The sequence below is a fragment of the Lithobates pipiens genome, unplaced genomic scaffold, assembly GCF_037356315.1.
Source record: "Lithobates pipiens isolate NorthernLeopardFrog02 unplaced genomic scaffold, aLitPip1_a1.2 Scaffold_27, whole genome shotgun sequence".
NCBI classification, from domain to species: Eukaryota; Metazoa; Chordata; class Amphibia; order Anura; family Ranidae; genus Lithobates; species Lithobates pipiens.
The window spans coordinates 126,628,767-126,656,229 of NW_027507788.1; the positions used below are offsets into that span (position 1 = coordinate 126,628,767).

General features: G+C 39.9%; 1 protein-coding gene across 1 annotated transcript in view; it reads left to right on the forward strand.

Annotated features, from left to right (window-relative positions):
* GRIN2D (glutamate ionotropic receptor NMDA type subunit 2D) overlaps positions 1 to 27,463 on the forward strand; it is a 1,088,828-nt gene that overhangs the window by 786,968 nt on the left and 274,397 nt on the right. The window contains exon 9 of the mRNA XM_077457432.1: positions 826 to 979. Within this exon, the coding sequence (XP_077313558.1) occupies positions 826 to 979 (154 nt within the window). The remainder of the gene's footprint in view (positions 1 to 825; positions 980 to 27,463) is intronic.

Here is a 27,463-nt window from a genome sequence, read left to right on the forward strand (position 1 = left end):
AAATGTATTCTGCTGGATTTATTTGGTAAAAAACAAAAAACAATAAGTGTATATTAATAGGTTTGTGTTAAAGTAGAAGTACAGCCAGATGCCTTGACCCACACCTGGTTCAGCCTCTCCAAGAGCCAGTGAAAGTCTGAACCAGCTGCTCCCGCCCCTTCCACAGCTCAGTGCTCCAGTGAGCGTCGCGGGGCGGAGGTAGGGCAGAGAGCTAGTGAATGACCAGATCTGAGCAATGAGAACTGACTAATCAGTGGCTTAGATCGCTCAGATTTCATTATTACAGCCGGCGTGGGACAGATGCAACACCCACCTAGGTAGGTATTATTCTTAAAAATAAAAATTCCCAAACTTCTCTTTTAAAGTTATAGTGTCTACAAACTATGGTACAGTTATCTGAAACAATGTACAGTATTACAGGATTAAACATTTAACATGCTTACTTAGTAAGGAATCCCAAACAGCAATAAAAATATGAAAAAAGCAGTAACCCAAAACAACCAGATTTCAAATTTCAGTTTACTATAGTCACGCAAATTAAATATGGTCTACAATTGGTTGGAGCGGGTTACTGTGCTTGGTATTTGCTCTTAGCATTGTTAAATAAGCCACATGTTAGCTGCTTTAAATGATCATAATAGTTTGGTTATTTTCATTGCGCAAACTGTTGGCACTATATAAAACCTATATAATAATAATAATAATAATAACTAGAAGAATGCAGAGTATTTGAATCCATATTATTGAGTAAAAGCTTTTGGTGAGACTTATCTACATTTTGAATTGACCCCTTTTTCATTTGAATTCTGTTTTGTATCCCAATAGGTTTTTTACCAGCGTGCTGATATGGCCATTGGTTCGCTTACAATAAATGAAGAGCGATCTGAGATTATTGACTTTTCAGTGCCCTTTGTGGAAACAGGAATTAGCGTAATGGTCTCCAGGAGCAATGGAACTGTGTCCCCATCAGCATTTTTAGGTAATAATTAATTTCAAGCCATCATATGTTAAAATATAATTATATCTCTTTACTGTTATTGTTTCTATTCCCTATATATCTGTTCCATGTTGTATTTGGTTTGGTGAGAAAGGTATCATTTGTTATCAATAGCTTTTATTATTCTTTCAACTGAATCTTAAAGTGTTTCTCTAACCAAATAGATGGATATAAAAAGATATGGTTAAAACTTCCATCAGGTTTTATTTGCTGTCTGTTTCCTTTTAAGGAGATTTCCCTTCACTCCTTGTACCAGAGACATGACAGGAAGCAAAAAAAAATTAAGGAAAAGAAAGAAATGGAAATTCCCCTCTTAGCCCTTGTACACACAGTCGGACATTCCGACAACAAAATTGGATTTTGTCCGAAACTGGTGTTGCATACATACGGTCGGACAGTTGTTGGAAAATCCGATCGTTCGTAACGCAATGACATAATTTAGTTACGACGGGACTACGTTCAGGCTAGTAGCCAATAGCTTTGGTCTAGGAATTTGATCTCAGCATGCGTGGCACTTTGTCCAATTGGAATTCTCTACAAAGTCCGATCGGATCATGTTGTCGGAAAATTTTATAGCCCAGCTCTAAAACTTGGTCCGTCGGATATTCTGATGGAAACAGTCTGATGGAGCCCACACACTGTTGGATTATCTGACAACACGGTCCGATCAGACATTTTCCATCAGAATATCCAACCGTGTGTACAAGGGCTTAGACAGTTGTCACTGGAACAAGTTTCCCTATTGGAAGATTTCTTCTTTCTTCCTGTTCTGGTAACAACTGTAAAATAATGTATTTTCCATTATTGTCTGCTTAGATGACAATAGTTACCATGAAAATTAGAGGGGTGAATCTCATCCGTGGGAACACAGACTGACAGGGGTTTTAACACCTATATACATATAATTTGAGGCATCATCATATCCTGTTTGCCAGGCTTATTTAAATGGCAAATGTTGTGTTCTTGCTAGACTTCTGTCTATTGTAAAATTCCAAAACAAGTAATACAAGATCACTATCTTTATAGTACAAGATCACTATATTAACCATTAACGTACAATAGAGACTTACAATTTACAAATGTATTCTTGTGTTCCATGAATAGTGATTATTCCTTTAGCCATGCCATTGTACTGTTGACCATGACAAAAAAATAAAGCTCCATATCCTGGTGTGTTAGTTCTCTGATATAAGCCTTTTGCCGAGTATTATATTCACTGCTATTAGAGATGTTATTGGTTATTATAGCTGCTATTTTCAGGATATTATGATGCATTATGACCACAATATTCTTATGGGAATTATAGCCTTTATGATTTAGCATTCATTATATACAGGTGCATCTCATAAAATTAGAAAATCACCAAAAAGTTTATTTATTTCAGTTATTCGATTCAAAAAGTGAAACTCATATATTTTATATAGATGCGTTACACACAGAGGGATATATTTCAAGCATTGATTGCTTTTTATTTTGAAGATTATGGCTTACAGCTAGTGAAAACTCAAACTTCAGTATATCAGAAAATTCGAATTATTACATAATACCAACAAAAAAAAAGATTTTTAATACAGAAATTTTGGCTTACTGAAAAGTATGTCTATGTACAGCATAGTATGCACTCAATACTTGGTAAGGGCTCATTTTGCATGAATTACTGCATCAATGTGAAGTGGCATGGAGGTGATTAGCCTGTGGCACTGCTGAGGTGTTATGGAAGCCCAGGTTGCTTTGATAGCGGCTTTTGGCTCATCTCCATAAAGCTGGTCAGCAGAGGGAAGCATGAAGTGCTCTAGAATTTTCTGGTAGAATTTGCTGTCAGAATACAATGTCCCAATGGAGGATTCCTCTATCCACCTCATTTGTGGCCATGTATATGTTTTGTCTTTCATGGGTTATTGTGGTTCTCAGATAATTCTTTATCACTGGAATATTATTGAATGATTCTCTCCTGAACAAATAGTGACCATTATACCTAAAGCAATAAAAAGCCCCCCCCCAAAAAAAAAAAAAAAAATATATATATATATATATATATATATATATATATATATATATATATATATATATATATATATATATATATATATATATATATATATATATATTGAAGCTTACCAATCCTTAAATGTTGTAAATGCATTCGTTTTCTTTTATTTTATTTTTTGTTCCCAAAACATTTTATTGGAAATAGTTGTTCAACAGAGAGTAGAACTATGTTCACCTAAGAACACAGATCCAACATATCAAGTTCGAAAATACAAAGTTAGAGATCTACAATCGAATGTCCCAGTGTAGAGAACAGAGAAAGATTCGCTAATTAGAATAATAAGGGACTGTAAACCAAATAATAAATCAAGGTCTCACTACCCCTTTAAGGAGTAGGGGTAAAGGTAGCTGATGCAATGATCTACTTGAGAATAGGAAAGCGCATTAGAGGATACGGGGAGGGAGGTAGGCACCAGAAATTATATTCATTGTATAACTCTAAAATTAAATGCTTAACTGCTCACCTATCAGCTGAGAGTCCCAGGAGTTGAGGTCTAGCGAAAGGAAGAAAGGAGGGAGAAAAAAAAGTGGGAGGTGGGGGAAAGGATAGGAGGGGGTGAGGGAAGACAAGGTAGAGGGGGGTCCACCTAGGTCGCAGCTAAAACCTGTCATGTAACCGGATAAGCTGCCAGGATCGAAAGGTGGAAAAGGTAGCAGGTGGGGATCATATGTGCCCCCCTAGGCCCTCCCGGCAAGAGACCACAGTGTTCCAGCTCTTCAAGCCTGAGGGCGGCTTACTACAGAGAAGAGGAAACTAATGAGGGCAAGGACCAAGCAAAAATGAGTGTCTCCAGTAAAGATGAGCCGAAACCCCCCCGGTTCGGTTGGCAGAACTTGCGAACAGACAGCTGTTGCGTTTTTTTTTCCTTTTTCGGTCTGTTGGGTGGCATGAGATGGATCTACATCGCGGGACTTTTTTTTTTTTTAATAAAGGACTTCTTCCAAAATGTCTCCTGTCTTTTTTACTATTTTTGACACTTTTTTTGTGAAATGGTAGGGGTAAAATGTAGCCATTACCAATTCAAATAGGGGAGAAGGCCGGGATCTGGGAGTCTCCTTGTTAAAGAGGGTTTCCAGATTCTGATAAGCCCCCCACCCTCAGACCCCCACAACCACTGGGCAAGGGTTGTGGGGATGAGGCCTTTGTCTCCATCAACATGTAGTCAAGGTGCTTTGGGGGGCTACTCCAAAAGCACCCTCCCCATGTTGAGGGCATGTGGCCTGGTTTTGTTCAGGAGGGGAAGGGGCTGCTCTCTCTTCCCCCTCTTTTCCTACAGCCTGCCAGGTTGCATGCTCGGATAAGGGTCTGGTATGGATGGACCCCTATGCCATTTTCTTTAATTTGGCTGAGGGTTCCCCTTAATATCCATACTAGATCTGAAGGGCCTATTCATACCATGATATTTAAATTAATATTACATTTTTATTGTTTCACTTTAAGAATTATTAAAATTACTGCTCTGGAAAAACTGACATTTTTAAAACCTTTTTTGCATTGATACATGTCCCCTGGGGCAGGCACCAGGTTCCCAAACACTTTGTATTACAATAACTTGCATATAAGCTATTAAAATTAGCACTTTTGGTTTTTCTTGTTAGTGTCCCATAGACTTTAACTGGGTTCCGTGGCTTTCGAATTTGCCGCAAATACCGCATAATGTTTGTTCTTCGCCGAACATCCGAACAACCAAAGTTCGGCCCGAACTAATGCTCGGGCTGAACTGTTCACCCATCCCTAGTCTCCAGCCATTGTGAGGGACTAGGTGGGTAAGCCAAGCTGATGCTCTTAACTATCACTCCTCTAAAAATGAAGCCAGCAGGCCCAGATGTTTGAGAATTTAGAGGAGGAATTATTTGCAACACTAATCAACTCTTCCATTTTTGTGCTTTAAGTATGAGCGTGAACCATTCTGACACTGATGGTGCATGGGTCTTACCCCAATGCATGGGGATGCAAAGCTTAGCAGCGTTCACCATGTGTATCACAAGTGACTTAAAGTAGGTCTTGTGAGAAAGAGACACGTAATGTATGAGGGGTGTTCAAATTAAACCGGAACTTTAAATTTTACAGGTATAAAAAGAATGCTAGCGTGGCAGTACTACATGTAATAGTAAATGGCAAATTTATCCTATTACTGATAGGCGACGCACATGTTGTGTCAGTCCAGAGTTGTTAGTGCATGCATGAAACAGCTTGTGGTGATGAAGTTTGTGAACGAAGACATAAAACCTGCAGGTATTCACAGAAGACTCGAAGTACAGTACGGTGATGAGACGCTCAGCCACAGTAAGATATTCGAATTGTGTAAATATTCCAAAGATGGCCGTACGTTCGTCAATGACAATCCTGGCCGTGGTGGTTCCCAGCCCACAGCAGTCATTCATGTGAGCATTCAGCGTTTGGAACACCTAATCCTGGATAATCGATGCATAACCTGTCCTGAGATGAATGAGATGAATCTTTCTGTAGGAAAGGGGAATACAATCACAAACATTTGCATTTTTCGAAAAGCTAGTGCACATTGACAGCTTTCCGCTTTTGCCCGACACAGAAGACGGAAGTCTGCACTGCATTGAAGGACCATGTTCACAGGGAAGGCCAGGATTTTCTGGATTGCATCATTACGTGTGTTGAAAGCTGGGCACATCATTTCACTCTGGAATCAAACTAGCACCAAAGCAGTGTAAGCATGCAGATTCACCACCACCAAAAACATTTTGAACAAATGCGTCTGCAGGTAAAGCGATAGCAAGTGTTTTCATGGACAAATGTGGTGTTATTCATGTGAATTTTCTACCCTGTGGTGCACTATCAAAAGTAAATATTACTGTCATGTTCTGAGTCATGTGCATACACATCTGCAGGAAAAACGGCCTGGTTTGATCACTAAGGGCGTCCTGTTTCTTAAGGACAATGCACAAGCTCATACTGCTCACCATCACGTAATGTCAGAAGGGGGCAGGGTCAACTTTTTACATCACCAGGGGGCCCCGCCCTCATCTATATAACAGCTGTCATCGTGAAGAGTCTTCAGTCAGTGGAAGACTCCCTTGGGGGCGGAGTTTTTTCCATTTTGTTTTTTTGTTTAATCGGGTCATCGGATGCTGTAATTGAAGAAAAATGGACATCATGGGACAGTTTTTTTTATTTTTTTAAAATAAAGGACTTGTCTCAAGTACTGTCATTTTTAACATTTTAACACTTTTTTGATGAATGGGTAGGGGTAAAATGTACACGCTATCCATTTACATAGGAGAGCCGTATAGTTCCTGGAATATAGTTCGAACAGGCAAGCGGAGAGCTGGATTCCCAGGTAGGTTATGGTTTCAGACTTCCATTGGAACGGTAAGTTCTTCTGGCATTGCGCTACTTGGACAGGCGGCAGTTTAGACATATAGTGAAATAGGTCAAAGTCCTTCAATAAGTTGGGGAGTGTGATGTGTGGTTTAGTTAGGAAAAATAAAATGTCATTGGCAAAGGCTGCCAACTTGTAAGTGAAGCCTGCTACCATCAAACTCTTAATATTTAGATTAGCTCAGAAACAATAAAGTAAGGGCTCTTGCATAAGGACAAATAGCAAGGATGACAAGGGGCAGCCCTGTCTAGTGCCGTTATGGATGGGGATGGCATTCAACAGGTGGGCATTGGCATTGGTGCAAACCTTTGCAGTAAGAACTGCGCACAAAGTAATAATATAGTTGAAAAAACAGGTGCAAATTCTGATCGCATGTAAGCAGGTATGTACTGGCCATTGGGACTACAGGGAGTCTCCCGGTGAGGCAATGGCTCAGTGGGCCGGTTTCAGTGACAAAGTAATGGCTGCGTGGCTTGCCCTCAACTTCACGCAGTGATGTGAGAAAGATGAGAAAAATACAGAGCAGAATAAGTGAAATAATAAAAGAGCTTAGTGAGGACTACTTATGTTATGCTACTTATGTTTTTTTGCACAATTACGTATAGTTTTATATACTGTTTTTGTGCTTGTTTGCAAAATTAAAGTGGGCTGTTCTGGATGAAGTCCAGGGCCAAATTTTGTCCCAGTCCAGCCCTGCATGTAAGACCACCACCATGTAGTCCCAGGCCAACCTGTTGAATGCCTCCTCAGCATCGAACGAGAGGAAAAAGCCTTGTTTATCTGAGGAGGTAAGCCAATGGTGTAGATTCCAGAGTGACTCCACTCTGTGGAGATGGTAATGTGTCTCTTGACACCAGCCCCATTTCCTCTTCCTTACCACTAGCATCACAACCCTCTTCATGCACATTCAAGGGGATGAAGGCAATATACTAAGGTTTCTGCTGGCCATGTCCCTAATGCCTGGTCTATAAGGACATTCAGTGTGTGCTCTAGGATGAACACAAGTAATTTTATCAGTAATCTCTGCCATCAGATGCATTATGGAAGCCATACACAGCAGAGCTCTATTACATTGGTCCTGTGGGGCAGTGCAGATAGACTAAATAGAATGGCTGCTCTCTCCAGTCCTCTGCATACTGCTCTGCCCTTGGACAAAATCCTCCCTCACTACTATACTGCCCCTCCCTCAGAACTTTCCTCCTGTCCAAATGGTGGCCTCCATTGATGGTTTGCCACCTCTTCATCTACACCCTCTTTATTGTTGGAGTCCACTTCACAGTAAGTTTCAGCTAGTGGAACATCACTGGATCTTGCTGTTTCCTGCCTGATGTCCACTGACCTGTATATGGCTGAACTTTCCTCTTAATTTATGGTTATGGTACTATCCTCCTTGTTATCAATATCTGAAAGGAGACCTGCTTGAATATTACCATATTCAGCCTCCTGCATGATCATCCTACATTACATATTAGGGACTTTGTGGGGACAGTCCATAAAAGTCTGTAGGAAACACCAGTGCAGGTGGGCCAAAGGCAAGAAGATTTAAACCACGGGATGTGAGGATTGCAACAGTAAAATTTAGGTAAGTATGCCTCTGGGTTGGGGAAAGATGGCTTTACTTTTGATCGGATGAGGTAGGCAGTTAAAATAACTACCGTATATTTTGTATAAGAGTTTAGCTATCCATTAATGCTCACCCATGAAAAAGAAAATCTCTTTCTAATTTATGAACGACTTTTTCCCATCTGAAGAGAAATGTATACATTGGTACCAACCATGGGAGATAGAAATGAACCCACAATTTAATTAAAACTAATGAGTGTATCAAAATAATTGCATTTAATAGATGTGATATAAATATTTTATTAATCTTTCACTTCACCCTTATGATCGTTAAATGTAACCATCAAAAATCTGATGGCATTTAAAAAAAGCGCACATGGAAATATGCTAATCACAAGATAAAGAAAAGACAGCTAAATGAAAGTATTTTTCACGGTGTACTTTTTTTTAACGTATCTCTGCATACAAATTACTATGAATCTTTTTCCCCAAATGACCTTTGGAGAGCTTATTTAACCTCCCTGGCGGTATTCCCGAGTGTGGCTTGGGGGGAATTTTCATTACCAAATGCAGTAACCCCAAGCCACACTTGGGATCGCATTGCAGTTACTTACTTTCTCCCTGCTCCCTGCTGTGTGTAAAAGCTGTGTTCTCCACTGAGTCTATCACTGTGCTGGACTCTGTTCTCTGCGAGCGTGGCGGTGCTGCACGGCGATGCACAGCACTGCACAGCTCTGCACAGTGCCAAATTCAAAAAGTGAAAAACTCACAATCTATACAGTATACTGTAATCTTACAGATTACATTATGGCAAATGTGAGCACCGTGGGATACCCCATAATGCAATGTGAGATCACAGTGCATTGCTGAATGATAATTGGCCAACGAATGCACCTGACCTGCATGCTTTGGCCAATCACAGCACACTCTGCTGTGAGCACCATGATTGGCCAAAGGCAGGGTGCCTTTAGCCAATCATGACTCAGGGGGACTAAGTCCACACCACACACTATATAAGACTTACGTTTATGCTTACATAGCGGCCATGTGTAGTGTTGTTGGAGTGGATGTAGAGAGAGAGCTTGAGTTCGATTAAGGAAGCAGGTTATTTAGATAATCACAGTGTATTTGATATATATATATATATATATATATATATATATATATATATATATATATATATACAGTATCACCTCTCACATTTGTGTAAATATTTTATTATATCTTTTCATGTGACAATAATGAAGACATTACACTTTTCTACAATGTAAATTAGTGAGTGTACAGCTTGTATAACAGTGTACATTTTCTGTCCCCTCAACATAACTCAACACACAGCAATTAATGTCTAAACCACTGGCAACAAAAGTGAGTACATCCCTAAGTGAAAATGTACACCTTTGGCCCAATTAGCCATTTTTCCTCCACGGTGTCATGTGACTTGTTAGTGTTATAAGGTCTCAGGTGTGAATGGGGAGCAGGTGTGTTAAATTTGGCGTTATCACTCTCACTCTCTCATACTGGTCACTGGAAGTTCAACATGACACCTCATGGCAAAGAACTCTCTGAGGATCTGAAAAAAAGAAATGTTGCTCTACATAAAGATGGCCTAGGCTATAAGAAGATTGCCAAGTCCCTCAAACTGAGCAGTAGCACAATTGCCAAGACCATACAGTGGTTTAACAGGACAGGTTCCACTCAGAACAGGCCTCACCATGGTCGACCAAAGAAGTGGAGTGCACGTGTCCAGCGTCATATCCAGAGGTTGTCTTTGGAAAATAGACATATGAGTGCTGCCAGCATTGCTGCAGAGGTTGAAGGGGTGGGGGGGTCAGCCTGTCAGTGCTCAGACCATGTGCCGCACACTGCATCAAATTGGTCTGCATGACTGTCATCCCAGAAGGGAGCCTCTTCTAAAGATGATGCACAAGAAAGCCCATAAACATTTTTCTGAAGACAAGTAGACCAAGCACATGGATTACTGTGACCTAATGAGACCAAGATAAACTTATTTGGTTCACATGGTGTCAAGCGTGTGTGGCGGCAACCACTTGAGGAGTACAGAGACAAGTGTGTCTTGCCTACATTCAAGTATGGTGGTGGGAGTGTCATGGTCTGGGGCTACATGAGTGCTGCCAGCACTGGGAAGCTACAGTTCATTTAGGGAACCATGAATGCCAAAATGTACTGTGATATACTGAAGCAGAGCATGGACCCCTCCCTTTGGAGACTGGGTCGCAGGGCAATATTCCAACATAATAACGACCCCAAACAAACCTCCAAGACAACCATTGTCTTGCTAAAAAAGCTGAGGGTAAAGGTGATGGACTGGCCAAGCATGCTTCCAGATCTAAACCCTATTGAGCATCTGTGGAGTACTTACTTTTGTTGTCAGCAGATTAGAGATTAACCTCCCTGGCGATATCCCCGAGCGTGACTCGGGTTTGGTTTTTTCTTGTAGAATCGGTAATCCCGAGTCACGCTCGGGGTAACATTGTGGAGCGGCCAGCGGAGATCTTACCTTCTCCTGGCACTCCAGCGATGTTCTACACTGTCCTCCACTGTCCTCCCCTGTGATAGCCGACGCGATCACCGGCGAGATCATGGCATCCTGACGTCCTGGTTCCGTTCCCTGCGAGAAGCAGCAGCGCACGGGAGCGGAACTGGGCGGGAATTTCAAAAAGTGAAACACAAACACATAAATAGAGGTGATACACTGTAATCTGAGAGGATTACACTGTATCATCTCTATCTGTCTGATAACTGTACAGTGCCCCTTGCCTCCAATAAAATAAAATCTAACATGGCATCAAAAAAAACTTTGCTAAAAAAAATTGGACCAGCTGAGTGACAGCGGTAGCGACACGGAGTTGCTCGCAGAAATTAGCGATAGTGAGTCGTGGGGAGATTTGTCGTCTGACACTGACACGGATCTGACAAGTGACAGTGGTGATGATCCTGCACCTGACCTCAGAGATGTGCGCAATTGGTGCCCTATCGACTGCGATACAGACCAGGTAGCACCGCCAAGATTCCCCTTCACTGGATCACCTGGGATGAAGGTAGATGTCGAAACGTGACAACCCTCTGGCATACCTGCAATTATTTCTCACTGAGGATGTAATTGAAAAAATTGCCACAGAGACAAATCGCTACCAAGTACAGCAATCCGCTACGCTGCATGCCAGGTTTTCCTGAAACAGAAAGTGGGAACCAGTGACCAAAGAGGACATCTGGCAGTTCCTGGGACTCATTATTCTTCAGGGGGTGGTGGGGAAACCGCTCCAGAAATGGTACTGGACCACCAATAAATTTCTGGCCACTCCGTTTTTTGGCGCCGTGATGTCCGAATACCGCTTTTCCCTTATCATGAAGTATTTCCACTTCACAAACAATGAAGAGTTTGATGAGGCCACGCATCCTGCACCCAAACTCAAAAAAATCTGAGAGGTATGGCAAATTATCGTGACCAATTTCCAGCGGACCTACGTGCCAGAAAGGGACGTCTGCGTGGATGAAAGCTTGATGGCCTACAAGGGACGCCTGAGCTGGATACAATTTATTGCATCCAAAAGAGCAAGGTTTGGCATAAAATCCTACATGCTCTGCGAGTCATCCACCGGGTACATATGGAATTCGGTCATTTACACCGGTAAAGGCACGAACTTCAACCCCAGGTACAGCGGCTATGGGATGGCCACATCATCAGTCCTCACACTGCTGGAGCCATTGCTGAACCAGGGATATTGTGTGACCATGGACAACTTCTATACGTCTCCGGAACTTTTTGAGGTTTTGCTACAAAACAAGACCGATGTGTATGGTACTGTTAGGCCTAATCGACGTGACATGCCATCTCTGTTCTCCAGGAAAAAGCTAAAAACCAGAGAAATGGTTGCCTGGCAGAAGGGTAAGATGATGGCAATGCGATGGCGAGGCAAGAAGGACGCGTGTCTCATGAGCACGGTGCACAATACCTCTACTGCCATGGTCCACACCAAACGTGGGAAAGATGTGCTGAAGCCGCAAGTCGTGATAGACTATAATTGCACTATGGGAGGAGTCGACAGAGCCGATCAGGCAATGACATTTTATCCAGCTATGTGCAAACAGCAAAAAAAAATATTTTAAAAAGATTTTCCGGCATCTTCTGGAACAATGCCTTTGGAATGTATATGTTCTATACAGAGCACAGAGTCACAAGCCTCTATTCATGCCGATTTTACCTGGAAGGTGGCTGAGCAGATTTTCATCAAACACCAGACACCATCAGGATCTGCGATCAGACCTGGACGACATGCTGTTGACGTTGTCAACCCAGAACGCCTAACAGGTCGTCACTTTGTGGACTATATACCACCAACCACAAAAAAGGCAGCACCTACCAGAATGTGTGTGGTTTGCTGCTCAAAGAGAGATAGCAGTGGAAAAAAAGTCCGAAAAGAAAGCCGGTTCTATTGTCTGGATTGTGATGTTGGACTGTGTGCTGTACCTTGTTTCAAAATTTATCACGCTCGTGATGTTTATTGAATTTTCTTTGTTTGACAAATTTCATTATTTCGCATTACATTATTGAATACAATTATATTATTTGTCAGATTATAATTCATGATTTTGTGTTTCAAACTTTATCACATCTGGGATGTCTACTAGAGACTTGTTTGGTCAGGTTTTAGTAAGTAATTACTAAGAATTGCAGGCCTATAATACATAACATCAAATTTCCATGCAAAAGAATTGTACCGCTTTTGGTATAAAATTCCTGACAGAATCATACCGCCAGGGAGGTTAATGGCTGTGTTGAGTTATTTTGATTGGACATAAAATTTTCACTGTTATACAAGCTGTACACCCACTACTTTACATTGCAGCAAAGTGTCATTTCTTCAGTGTTGTCACATGAAAAGATAAAACAAAAAATTTACAAAAATGTGAGGGGTGTACTCACTTTTGTGAGATACTGTGTATACAATCTAGTATGTATCTATATATACTCTGAATTCAGTATAGCCTATATACAATGCATACTGTGTGGTCTACAGTATATAATACACACTTCAGGTAGCGTATATCCACTTTCAGACCGGACCAATTTGCTGGTCAAAGACCAGACCACTTTTTGCGATTCGGCACCGCGTTGCTTTAACTGACAATTGCGCGGTCGTGCGACGTGGCTCCCAAACAAAATTAACGTCCTTTTTTTCCCACAAATAGAGCTTTCTTTTGGTGGTATTTGATCACCCCTGCGGTTTTTATTTTTTGCGCTATAAACAAAAATAGAGCGATAATTTTGAAAAAAACGCATTATTTTTTACTTTTTGTAATAATAAATATCCCCCAAAAATATATAAAAAAACATTTTTTTCCCTCAGTTTAGGCCGATACGTATTCTTCTACATATTTTTGGTAAAAAAAATTGCAATAAGCGATTATTGATTGGTTTGCGCAAAAGTTATAGCGTTTACAAAATAGGGATAGTTTTATAGCATTTTTATTAATAATTTTTTATTATTTTTTTTTTTTACTAGTAATGGCGGCGATCTGCGATTTTTATTGTGACTGCGACATTGTGGGGGACCCATCGGACATTTTTGACACATTTTTGGGACCATTGTCATTTATACAGTAATCACTGCTATATAAATGCAGTGATTCCTGTGTAAATGACACTGGCAGTGAAAGGGTTAACCAGTGGGTGGCAGTGTAGGGGTTAAGTGTTCCTAGGGGTGTGTTACTAACTGTGGGGGGGTTGGGCTTTCATTTAGTGTACACTGATCTCTGCTCCAATCACATGGAGCAGAGATCAGCGTCACTAGTTGCTAGGCAGAATGGAAAAATGTTGTTTATACAGCATTTCCTCCATTCGGCCGCTCCGTGAGACGATCGCGGGGATGCCCGCGGCGTTCGAGTCCGCGGGTCCCGTGACCGGACTCACGGGGGTCCCGACCAGCGCCGGAGCGCGCCGCCGGCGGCGCGCTCCCGATGGCACGGCGGCAACGAATATTGGACGTACATGTACGCCAATATGCCTGCCCGTGCCATTCTGTCGACGTACATCGTCGTGCGCTGGTCGGGAAGTGGATATATACAGTGCATTCGGTGGTGTATAGTATATACAGTACAGTGAATAAATATACTGTATATATACAGTCTAGCACCCCCCTTTTCCTGCAGCCTACCAGATTGCATGCTTGGATAAGGGTCATTTTTTATTTTGGTGCAGGGTTCCCCTTAAAATCCATACCAGACCTGAAGGGCCTGGTATGGATATTGGGGGGAACCCCCACAATTTTTTATTTTTTTTTGGCGTGGAGTTCCCCTTAATATCCATACCAGACCTGAAGGGCCTGGTATGGACTGGGAGGAAAATCCACGCTGTTTTTTTCAATGATTTTTTATGTATATTGCTGAGATCCGGCAAATCATTACAGCTGCGAGCAACTTTAACTGCCATTTTTTCCTTTAGAAATTTCATTTTTCTGTGGTACTGTTATAAACATGGGAAAGATGCGCTACTTTACAGGCAGATTAAGGAGACCCCCCAGATACAATATTTAAAGGAATATTTAATTTTTATTGTTTCACTTTCAGCATTTTTAAAATCCTGCTCCTGCATTGTTACATGTCCACTGGGGCAGTACACAGGTCCCCAAACAACTTTTATGGTAATCACTTGCATATAAGCCTTTAAAATTAACACTTTTGAGTTTTCACATTCGTGTCCCATAGACTTTAACAAAGTTCGCATGTTCGCACAAATTTTTGTCTGTTTGCATGTTCTGGTGCTAACATAACTGGGGGGTGTTCAGCTCATCCCTATTAGCCTTCCACTCTACAAATTAACCATTGAATGTAGGATGAAACCAAAGCTGTTTGATAAAATGTGGTATTGTTGGATCTGTAGTCCACTTACTTTGACTTCTCTGGATCGAGGGTAATTCTTTTGCTATTTCATACCTGCCAACTATCTGAGAAGGCAAGAGGGACACCTTTTAGTACAAAGTGAGTACGCATAGGACACACCTCCTGCCAAGCCCCTCAGTTACAGATCTATGAAAAATGAATAAGCAAAAAATGATTGTCTAAACCCCAAATTGCTTTTTTTTGGCATTATGTTTACTTCATAGTGAATTTTTAAAACAATAATGTGCTAGTTAAACAATTTCTTTAATGTGAAAAAAAAAAAAGTTTCTGTAGAAGGTATAGTTTAGTGTAGTAATTTTAGTAGTTAAATATTGTATTTATTATAGAGACCTAAACATTTGGTCAAAATGAGGGACAACTGAGGTGGTACGAGGGGCAGAGGAATTTGGTTCCTAATGAGGGCCAGTCTCTCTAAATGAAGGACAGTTGGAAGTTATGATATTCTGCTGGTGTACCCTGTTGTCTGCTTACTGGCCTTGGTGTAATATATTCAATGTAAACTTGAGTTCCTTTTACTTATGCAATGCATTGTAGTGACTTGAGAGAATGTATAGGCCTGTTCTTTTTTTCCGTTTTTTTTTTATTGTATTTTTTTTTTTTATTGTATATAAAATAACATTAAATATATATTTAAAAAAATAATTGGGTAGTGTGTGGACAAAAAATTTGACTTGGCAAAACAACCAGGTTTTAACTAAAAAAAAAAAAACAATAATCAACAGTACATGTATTTAAATCACTGATAAAAGCAACATATTATAGGGCATTTGCTAAGCTTTTAAATAATTTTATTAAACACTAAGACCCAAATCTATCTGACAATTTTTTTATATATATATATATATATATATATATATATATATATATATATATATATGAAATCAAAAACCACTCCCAAAAAATAAGACAAGATGGGGAGTCCAGGAGCCAAACAGCAACTGTTGCTGACACATGTATGGTATACTGTAACTCTTTGCAAATACTCTATGATCTCTCACAAACGACTCTAATGCCGCGTACACACGACTGGACTTTCCGTCAGAATAAACTCTGATGGTCTTTCCGACGGAGTTCTGACCGAACGGACTTGCCTACACACGATTACACCAAAGTCTGTTCGTTTTGGATGTGATGACGTACGACGAGACTAGAAAAGGAAGTTCAATAGCCAGTAGCCATTAGCTGTGTTTGCCGTCGGACTAGCATACAGACAAATGGTTTTCCTGATAGGAATTGATTTAGTCTGAAAGATTTAAAACATGTTCTAGATCGGTCAGAATTTTTGAAGAAAAAAGTCAGATGAAGCCCACACACGATCAAGTAAAAGTAGAAAATATGGTGCAGCTCTGCATAGAATCCAATCAGCTTCCATTTTTTTTTGTCAAACCTTAATTGAACAAGCTGAAGTTAGAATGCTACCATGCACAGCTGCACCAGATTTTTTACTCTCCAGTTTTAGTAAATCCTCTCCTCTGTGTCTGTGACCTAATGTACCTATAGACATTTTTGTCAGTAATCAGTGGCAACTCTCTGTGGAAACACTATTTTCTCCCCAATCTGCTATAATAATGTATAATACACTGTTTGTGTATCAGTGACTCGGTGTAAATGTAGATAGATGTTTTAGCATTCAGCACAAGCATTAACACCTAGCTTTCCCTGCAGTCTTGTATCTTTCCCTAACTACCTGATGTCTGCTCCAACACACACTGAACAAAGGCTGCTGTAAACTTTGACTTTTTAAGGAGGGGCCTGGCAAATAAAAAAATTCCCATGATAATCCATATGGGAAAAAAGGGAGGGCACACCGACCTTGTGTATTACCAAAAGTAATTTTAATAAAGGTATAAAGCAATGATTATACTCACATAAAAAAGTGGTATACAGGCTTATCAACGCAACAGCAATATTGAGCAGTATCTCTACAGTTTCCAACTGGAACCGGAAATGTTTGGAGGATCAGGTGGTATTGCAGGGTGGCTGATGCATTACGAGGGAGAAACCTCTTCCTCAAAGCCAAATCAATTCATATGTTTCAGGTTCAAGGACACCCATGGTTCTGAGGAGGGCAGCAAGACCAGTGACTTTCTATTCCATACAATATTAAGGGTTGACTGCACCACACACCTATAGACTCAGCATCCAAGTGCAGGAGAATTGTTATGTATATTGTTTTGGCCCTTTTAATCCACCTGATCCCAGTTTAGATGTCAGGAAGTGCATTGTTGGTAATGGGTATCTATGGGTGTGAACAGCTACATTAGCTTGCTATTTTTTTGAAACACGAATGACTTGGGTTCAGTTCAAACTCATGGTCAACCTGAACCTAAAGCTCATCCTTAGGGCCTTATATCCAAAAATGTCATTGCTGCTTAGTTGTATTGCATTGATACTATCTTGGAAAATGAAGCAGTGTACAAATCGAAATTCAAAAAGTTCCAGCTTTTTAGCTTATAGATATCTTTTTCCCATTAGCATATGTGGAATGTATACTGTAAACACGATAGCCTCTTTTTGACTTCAGATGTTACTCTAAACATTGCTCACCATTCTATCAGCATATTGAACATTGAAAACATAATTTTTCTCATTCACTTTGCATTAAATATCAGAGTGTAGAATGTTGTTACACAGAGTCGTCACATAGCATATAATTTGTGATATGTCTCTGGCATTACTTATGCAATATTGACCTTTATTTTTAATCAAATATATTTGAAAAGGAAAAAAAAAAAGACTTAATATCAGCCTCCAGCAGGCAATAAGTGCTCCACAACACATAAATATCTAGAGAGCATGCGGCATGCTCCTGAAGTTTAATACAAGTTACAGGAATATAAAATGAGGCGCTAAGCACTCTTATGATGAAAAATAATGTCACTCCAGATAATCTTGCTGTTTATGAATATGCCTCATCTTTATTGGGAGCACAACAAGACAGCAATGCTTTCCAGAAATGCTCGAGAGTGAACAGGTTTGTGTATGTCTTAATCTAAGACAATTTATCTGCTGAAAATGCCCTTTTCACAACTAAATTATATAAAGTAGTATTATTTATAACTAGAACAATAAATAACATCAACGGCAACAACAAACAACAATAATAATAGTAATATATAATAAACTTTTTAAATTTTTTAAATAGACCACTGAGTATAGCCGTAAGATCAAATTATTCTAGGCTAGATGTACTTACTCAAACATTCTATGCAACTTTCAATATGTTTGAAAATATGTTTAAAAAATACTTTAATTTTGCAGCTTCATTTGCCAATATCTCCTTGCCTAAATTGCCTACCTAAATAGGTTTGAAATAAGTTTTTAAGGACCTACAGTACAATAATAAATTGCCTTCTAATTTATTTTCATAGTAATAAAAGATGACAAATGGACAAAACTATAAAAGGTGGTGCATTTTTTATTTTATTTTACGCATATTAGTTCCTAAATGGTAAGTATGACTGCAATCATTTACAACCAAATATGTTTCCCATTTTTCCCCCAGATATAGGTTATTTTACTACACATAAAATTTTTGTATTATTGGGTGATAAATATAACTTTTTTTTCATTACTTTTTACAGTATGCAGTTTCTTGTTCCATGGTTTGAATACAGTGGTTATTTCTCACAGAAAATTGCATTCCAATAAATTGTACCTATTAATAAAGAGTGAATGCAAGTATTTTTATAAAGCCATGCTTTGAGAGTGATTAGCCTTTCTTTTAAATATTTATGCATCTAAGTAGATGTATTAAATTAAGTTACAAAAACTGAACAGACCTGCCAATCCATATACACATAAACACACGCAAACCCACCTAAAATGAATCAATAAAATAAATACATAAAATAAGAAATTAAATGAGCAAAATGTAATTCCTGAAAGCCATAAGTATAATAACTATTATATCATACAATTATTCAATACATCATAATAACATTATATTAAATAACAATAATAATTAATTATCCTACACAATTAACTAACCTACAATAGTTCTAATCTAAATAATATTATGATTACAGCATACTTGCCTAAGGATAAATAACGACTTTCACATTCTTAATCCATCACATATCCCAAAACTAAGATGATTAGTCCTTATTTTAGGATAGTGGATGAAGACATGTAAATCATTCCATTTAACCCCAAAGGCAACCACATCAGCTAGTGTAAAGTTCAGTAACAATCTTATATTATAGATCCATTTATTCCAAACTACATCTGACTGTTTTGTTTTTTTTGTTTTTTTTCAGTCTGAAATAGCCATATGTAATTTTGAATAAATGGCTCTATAACAATATTAGACCATATCTCTACATTACCTATTCTGAATGTACAATAGGGCACTGGGGCAAAAAGGAATGATTTGTAATGCCCTACCTAGTATCCTGAAACAAGGAATAATCCTCTCATTTGGGGGCTTTGTGACAAAACAAGACTTTTGAACACTTTCTATTTCTTAGTAAATATATAGATGTTATACTTTAACAGTATACAACAATAACAATAGACTTCACAGTTAACGCAATTTATTCTGGACATTCAAACTAAGAGGCACAATTTCAGATGTAGCTTTAGTAAACATATTGAATTTTTATGTTCATACTTTATTCAAACATGAATAAAATATAGCTTCTGAATTGGATGTTATATTCCTGGAATGATTAGAAGCTTAAAACATTTACATCAATTTTTAAAATCCAGTCTTCTGAATATGACAATATTTTTGAATTGAGTGCAGTATTATTGTAGCTGTCATAATATCTTTGTTTAAGCAGAAAAACTTTCAGCTCCAAAGACCTTAAAGCATTCCTTAACCACTTGACCTCTGGAAGGTTTTACCCCCTTCATGACCGGGCCGTTTTTTGCTATTATGGACTGTGCTAGTTTTGCTGGCCATTGCATGGTCATGCAACACTGGACGCAAGTGAAATTGATATAATTCTGTTTACATAAATAATACTTTTTACATAAATTTATATAATTCTTTTTGCATAAATACATATACATTTTACATAAATAAAGTTTTCTTTTGGTGGTATTTGATCATGGCTGGGCTTTTTACTTTTTTCATCCGTAAATGAAAAAAGACAAAACAATATTTTCTACTTTTTGGTATAAAACATAGCCAATCCAATCAAACATCTTAATAAATTTAGGCCAAAATGTCTTCTGATACAGGTAAAAAAACAAAACAAAACAATAAATGTATATCATTTGGTTTGTGTGAAAGTTATAGCACCTACAAACTATGGTATATATACCGTATTTATCGGCGTATAACACACACCCCAAGTTCAGGAGGGAATTTAAAAGAAAAAAAACTTTTAGGAGGGAAGTTTAAGGAAAAAAACTTACATTTAAATGCCCAACAATGCAACCTTGTCAGTGTCATTTGCAGCCTTGCATTGCAGCCTTGTCAGTGATTTGCAGCCTTGCATTGCAGCCTTGTCAGTCATTTGCAGCCTTACATTTAGCCTTGTCAATCATATGTAGCCTTGTCAGTCATTTGCAGTCTTGTCAGTGTCTTTACTATACAATGTGGCCGACCGTATGAGTCAAACACTAACAGTGCTCTAATATGCGATCTAAATGATTACTACAACCATTAGATAAAATGCCACCCGACTACTCGTGTTAAGCCAATCTCCTGTCTACCATGCTAAACATTTTTACAACAGTAAACATTTGCATCAGTGTCTTTGCCATTTAAAAATGGTGCTGCCAAGATACAGAGCGGATGTTGTGTGTATTTTGGCGGCGCTCGGTAGTTCTCGGCTGTTCTCGGCGGCTTTCGGTTATTTTCAGCCACACTCGGCCGTTCTTGGATATTTTCGGGCACACTCGGCTGTTCCTGGCCAAGAACAGTGCAGCCAAAAATAGCAGAGAACGGCCGAAGATAGCCGCGAACGGCCGAGTGTGGCCGAAAATACCTGGAAGCCGCATAGAACAGCAGAAAGGGTTAGAAACAGCGGGGGATCGGTGCATAATACGCACCCCTGATTTTGTCCTGAAAAAAGTGCGTGTTATACGCCGATAAATACGGTATTTGAAAATTGATCAATCCTGATCTACTCATGACCCTTAAAATGCCACGACAGTAAAAATACCCCCAAAAAGACCCCTTTTTTGGAAATAAGACACTCTAAGGTATTTATAAGGTATAAGGCATGGCAAGTTTTTTTGAAGTTGCAATTTTTTGTCACCGTCTTTTGGAAATTAAATAAAAAAAATGTTCACTGTTCACTGCTTTTTTTACATACTGTCACCAGTGCAGTATAGTGGCATCATGTGATTGGTAAAATAAAGAAATACTTACATTTTTATTCAATATTTTAAACTTTTTTTCTTCTTTAACATTTTTTTGTTACATACTTTTATCAGAGTAGCTCAGTGTCACCATAGTCATACTGTAGTAGTCTGGGGGGGGGGGGGGGGGGGGGTATTGATCAAGGATTTTTTTTCTGTAACAGCATTGTTTTAAACTGTCATGATTGGGTCTCATTCATAACATCTGTGATTACTGCTGTGATCTGTAATTGGCCCACAGCTATCACATACCCTGTAAGCTGTGATTCGCCCAGGTACCATGTGATAGCTGTGGGCCCATCACAGCATCACAGTACTAAGCACAGCTGTTATGAATGAAATCCGTTAATAACAGTTGTGTTTACATTGTGATCATATGATTGCACAGCGATCACAAGATACCCCTGTCTTTCATATCGGCCAGGTACCAGGAACCGCAATCTTCTGTGTCCAGAGGACACAGTGGTCACAGGAGCAGTGTGCTGCATGCCCCAGGGGGACATATACTGAGCAACATACAGATATGTCGCCTAGCCTATAGCTGCTGCCTTCCCAGAGTACAATCACTGTTGGCATGTTGGCTATTCCATTGCACAGTGCAGCCCCAAACCTCCTTTTTTGAGTCCCTGTCAGCATTTTCTTCTCCTCCTCTTCTCTGTCTGCCCCATAGCAAGATGCTTGACATGCATGCTCGCTCCCAAGCTGTGCTGTATGTGTCCATAGAAACACGCAGCACAGCTTGGGCCCACCCACCTCTCTCTGCTCATGGGATTTCATTGACTCCAGCTGCCAGTTCTATGAATGCCGGGAGAGAAGAGAGCACTGCTACAGATGAGAACAGTGCTTGACCAAGCAAACCAAATTGATGCTCTTTTTTTTCCACAAACAGAGCTTTCTTTTGGAGGTATTTGATCACCTCTTCATTTTGTATTTTTTGCGCTATAAACAAAAAAGAGTGACACAATGAAACTTTTTTTACTTTCTGCTATAATACATATCCAAAAAAATAGTATAAGTATAAGATCGGCGGCAAGTCTGCAAGTGGTTAACGGGGTAAAGGGGCAATACTGCTACTAGGCATTTTTTACATTAATGCAGGGAATGCATTAGGGTAAAACATTTTTGGCTCTAGAACCAGTTTAAAATACAGTTTTTGGCTGACCATAAAAGGATACCTAAACAACAGACATTAATGCTGCATTAATGCTGGGTAGTTCATAGTTAAGGTCTTCTGGATGTTGGCCACTCCTTTTTTAAATTGTATAGTGTTTATTGAGTTTTTTTTTGCTTAGTTTACAGAGTACAAAAAGTAACATTAGAGAGGAAGTAAACTCTCCCACTCTGATGCTTTTCATTTAGTCCATTATATTAAGTAATTTTCAAACTATAACCATTGTAATTCAGCCCAAATCACACATTACTTACTTTTTTTTTTTAAACATCAAAAGTTTATTGAAGTCATATTCAGCTTTACAAATCAAAGCGGATAGCAAGGACAGTGTAACCGCACAGTCAAGCATCTTATGGTGTTCCATGTTATAACATATTAGGTAGCAAGAATGGTTATATAACGTTAAACATATAACTCAGTGTAACATCACTTAATGTTCAAGAACATTTTATCTTCATAACAGTCTGAGGTTGAAGCAACTTTTAGCTATATATGATGGTTAAGTCAGTTAGCACATTCATTTAGTAATTCATATTGATGTATCTAACTTTGATTTCATAATTATCAATTGATAGAGAGGGCTAGAAAAGAGAAAGGAAAGGTAGAGAAAAGGAAAGTCAAGAGATATAAAATATTGTTCTGACAATACTCTCTTCACATTTATTTTGGTTTTTGTGTAGGATAGCGATTATACTGCTGGTGTCCTGGAGGTGGATCAGCTGAGTTCTCTACTTTTCTGTTATTGATTCATCAGGTTTTCATGGGCAACTGAGACTTTAAAGGTGAAGCATGGAGCCCAAGTTTTATGGTATCTCTCCACTTTGTCTGAGGTTTGGGCTAATGTTTCTTCCGTCTGGCAAACCTCTGAGACTTTCCTCAGCCAGTCCCATATAGATGGGGCCGGGGTACTTTTCCATAGGAGCGGTATTAGTCTTGGCAGCATTGACAAATGCTTGGTCAAGGACTTTTTGTATTGTCTGAGCGGGAAGTTAGTGATGTGGAGCAGGCAACAGACTGCATCCACAGTGAGTCTATTCTCCATGAGTTGTCCTATGGTCTCCCTGACTTTTCTCCAAAAGGCACTCAACACTGGGAAATGCCACCATATGTGTAGGAGGGTGCCTTTCTCTTCTCCACATCTTCAACAACTGTCGGAGGTATGGGGGAACCATCTTTATTGTTTGGCTGGGGTGGCGTACGAATGTGTCAAGAGCTTGTATGCTGTCTCCTGTGTTTTAATGCTAATGGAGAATTTTTTGGGAGAGGATACATGCTGTTTTCCATTGATTGTCTGTGATATCCATCTGCAGAGCCATTGACCATTCCCTCCGGAATCTATCCCCACTCACGGCTTTAGAGTTTTGTAACCAGGCATAGGTGACTGACATCTCCATTTCCAAGTTGTCGCCTCTAGTTCACGTTGTTTCTAGATTGGTCAGTGCTCTAGAAAAAAATGTTTTCCTTGTCTTGTCATTAACAAAGCTATGAATTTGAAAGTAAAACCGCATGGTCATATTTTAACGAGGCAATGTCCTTAATTTGACCATTGTGGAGGCAGTCTCTTACCGTGAGCGGTTGTTTAGGGCCTGGGGTTTGGAAGGCTATATTCTCAGTCCCCGGGGTGAAGTCAGGGTTGTTCCTCAGTGGGGTTAGTAGGCTGAGTGAAGAGGTTAAGTTGTATTTTTTTGGTCACAGTGTGAAACACACTTAAGGTGATTCCTGTCAATGGGTGTTGTTATATGGATTGGCTATGGCTTTTCCATGGAATCCAGGGGGAAAAAGTCAGAAGAACTGGGCTCAGGGATGTCTCTAGTGTGACCCAGTCTGAAGTTGCCATGGCAATGCCAATCAATCACTCTCGTTAGGTGGAAGGCAAGGTAATAATTATGGAAGTGTAGTAATCCCATACCTTCATGTTCCATAGGTCTAGTGAGTAATGAAAATGTGATTCTGGATTTTTTGTGTCTCCAGAAAAATTGCAGAAGCATGGATTGTAATGCCTTAAAAAAACTGAGGGATTTTAATTGGTGATGTTCTTAGAAGATATAATAATCTGGGGAGGATAGTCATTTTGAGGATAGTGACTCTTATGAACCACGAGAAGTATCTAGGGTGCCAGGTCTGTAGGTCTTTCAATGTCCCCTGCAGTAGTTGAGGAAAATTTTGTTCGTAGGTGATGGTTAACCGTGGGGTCAACCATACTCCTAGATATTTGAGGGCCTTAGTCACCCATCGGAATGGGCAGTTGACCTTAGTTCTATTCAGGTTTTCTTCTGCCAGGGTGATATTCTTCAAGGTCTCCGATTTTGAAAAGTTAATATTAAGGCTGGGTATATATCCATAGTGTGTAAATTATTTTTTTACCAATTTGGGTATAGTGATGTGTGGTTTAGTCAAGAAGAATAACAGATCATCAGCGTAGGCTGCAATCTTGTACTTTCTGTCTGTTACTTCAAAACTTGTAAATGATTTGTCAATTTTGATCACTCTGATGAATGGTTCTAGGGATAGATTGAACAATAGTGGCGATAGGGGACACCCTTGGCTTGTTCCTTTTGTTATCAGGACCTTATTCAATAATGTGCCATTTAGCTTTAACCTAGCAGATGGGTTTTGATAGAGGGCGGAGATCCGCGCCATCATGTGTGGGCCTAAACTGATGTGTTTACAGGTGGCTAGCATATAGTCCCAGGAGACCCTATCGAAGGCCTTCTCTGCATCCATAGACAGAAGAAGGCCTTCAAAGTTGTGAGTATGTGCACCGTGTGGAGAGCCTTGATCACATTGTCTTTCATCTCTATCCGGCATAAAGGCGACTTGTTCTGGGCCTATCAAGTCAGAAAGGAGTGGACTCCCCGGCGATACCTTAATTGCCAAGGCTGTCACAGTCAGTTAGTTGCCACATTGGTGCATCACAAGAGGAGAACAAGAACCAAACCCCTACAGAAAGTTGTCACAGTTTAAGACTTGGGGAGTATTTTGTATTGAATCTGGGTAATCAAAGGTGCTCATTTACTCAGCTGTGTGAGACCTGGAAGAGCTAGATCGTGAGGTGGGGGTCCCTACATGTGAACCACCACCACAACCGTGCTTCATTTTTTTGGACTGTTGTTTCTCTGGTGTGGAGAAGGAAGTCCTAGGAGGACTTCTGGTGGGAGGTGGTAAGGTGAACTCTTGGTACCATTCTGGGAGTTCTATTAATTCCAAGTCTAGGGCCTCACAGAATTCTGGTAGATCAGTAGAAGAACATAAAATGTGTTGTTTACAGGCGTGGGTGACAACCAGGGCGAAAGGGAAGTCCCATGTGTATCTCAAGTCTCTTTCTCCAAGTTTGTCCAAAAGGGAGCACAATGCCCTGCGGTTTTTCAGAGTAATTGGGAAGAGATGCTGGAAGAGCATGATATTTTCCCCGTTAAAAACAATGTGTTTTTTTCTGTATGCTTTTCTCATGATGTCTTCTTTAAGTGGGTAATTCTGCAAACAACTAATTGTATCCCTCGGGGGAGCAGTGTCAGGGCCCCTGACTCTGAGGGCCCTGTGAGCTCTAACAAATTATATTTCTGAATCTTCCTGCCACTCCAATATGCTATTGAAAACTCTCCGTAAAGTAGGGATGATCAGCTCAGTGTCCACAGTCTCAGGGATCCCCCTTACTCTTTTGTCAAGATGCTCTAAATGTCTGTTCATTTCAATGAAGTGATTGACATGAGATTCTGCTTTCTTGTCCAGCCTGTGTAATGCTTCGTCCCTCTGTCTGCCCATGGCTTCCATTGTCGCCATCTTTTCAGGACTAGCAGGCTCGATTTCAAATCAGTGATGTACTCTGAGAATGTCGATTTGATATATGCAGCGAACCCAGACATGTCTGCATAGGTGAGGGGTTTGTTACAGCATGTTTGGCCCCTACCTGTGTCCTCTGCAGCAGTCTGGGAGTCCTTGCTGAAGTCCTCCTTTTCATGCTGGGGCTGCGCCATCTTGTACCCTGCTGCGTTGCCTCATGAGCTTTAAGCAGAACGGAGATTCTCCTGGCTGAGGATGAAGCTGGACCACAAGGGGATATGGAGTGTGAGGTCTGGTGAAGCAGTTTGCCCATTTCCAGGTCAGAGCAAGCAGGGTATCAGGCTTTAGGCTGTGTCATTCATGGGAGCTCCATTAGTGTGCTTCCATGCCGGCCACTCGCTATGCCACGTCCACAATATATTATTTACTTTTTAAAGAAACTTAAAAAAATCTTGTTTCCAGGGGTAAGGCACTGCCATCTTAGGTGTTGTTTTCTGAGTCCACAGTAGAGTGTATTTCCGCCCTTGCATGTAGCCCTTCCTGTACTGTTAAGCAAGCTTCCTTCTCAATCCAACATTTCTATGGCAACCCTGCTTTCCTGCTCATAGCCGACTTGTTTTACTCCACAGTATTTACTTGTGCCGATTATCTAGTGTTTGCCTGTGTCAGTGTTATCAGCTGCAGCTAATAAGACTGCAGTATGCAGTCCAATGCCCAGGTTTACACTCCATTTGATATCACATGGGGGAAGCTCTGAATGATTCTGCAGTGTCATGGGATTTGAGTGTTGTGCCACAGGGAGTCCTGTTAATGGACAGAAAAGCACACAGAGCGGGCCGTGAATCAGAGGAGATATGAACATGCGCCAATGATGTTGTTCTAAAGAACAAAACAGATTACAACAGTAAGGAGTCATCTACAAGCAGTGTTCATTAAGGGTTTTTTTTATGCTGATTTAAATGGGATAAAGTTGTGGGGGAGAGTTTACAACCACTTTAAAAGACGATTTACAAAACAGCAGCAGTATAAGTGTTGCTTCCTACACAAAACAATGGTAATCATACATTTCAGATTTACACCCAAGAAGTCCAATTTACAATGACAGAAGTAAAAGTTTACAATGTGAACAGCAGAACTTTTTTATTAATGAATGATAACCCAAAAAGTAGATTTAAAGCAGTTCTTCAGTAATTTCTTTAAATATTAAAAGTCAGCAGCTACAAAAAGTGTTTTTGCTTGGTTTCCAAAGAAAAACTAGGATTGCTTCATTCATGGAAGGTGGGAGGACCCTAAACCTGTGGGCCTCAT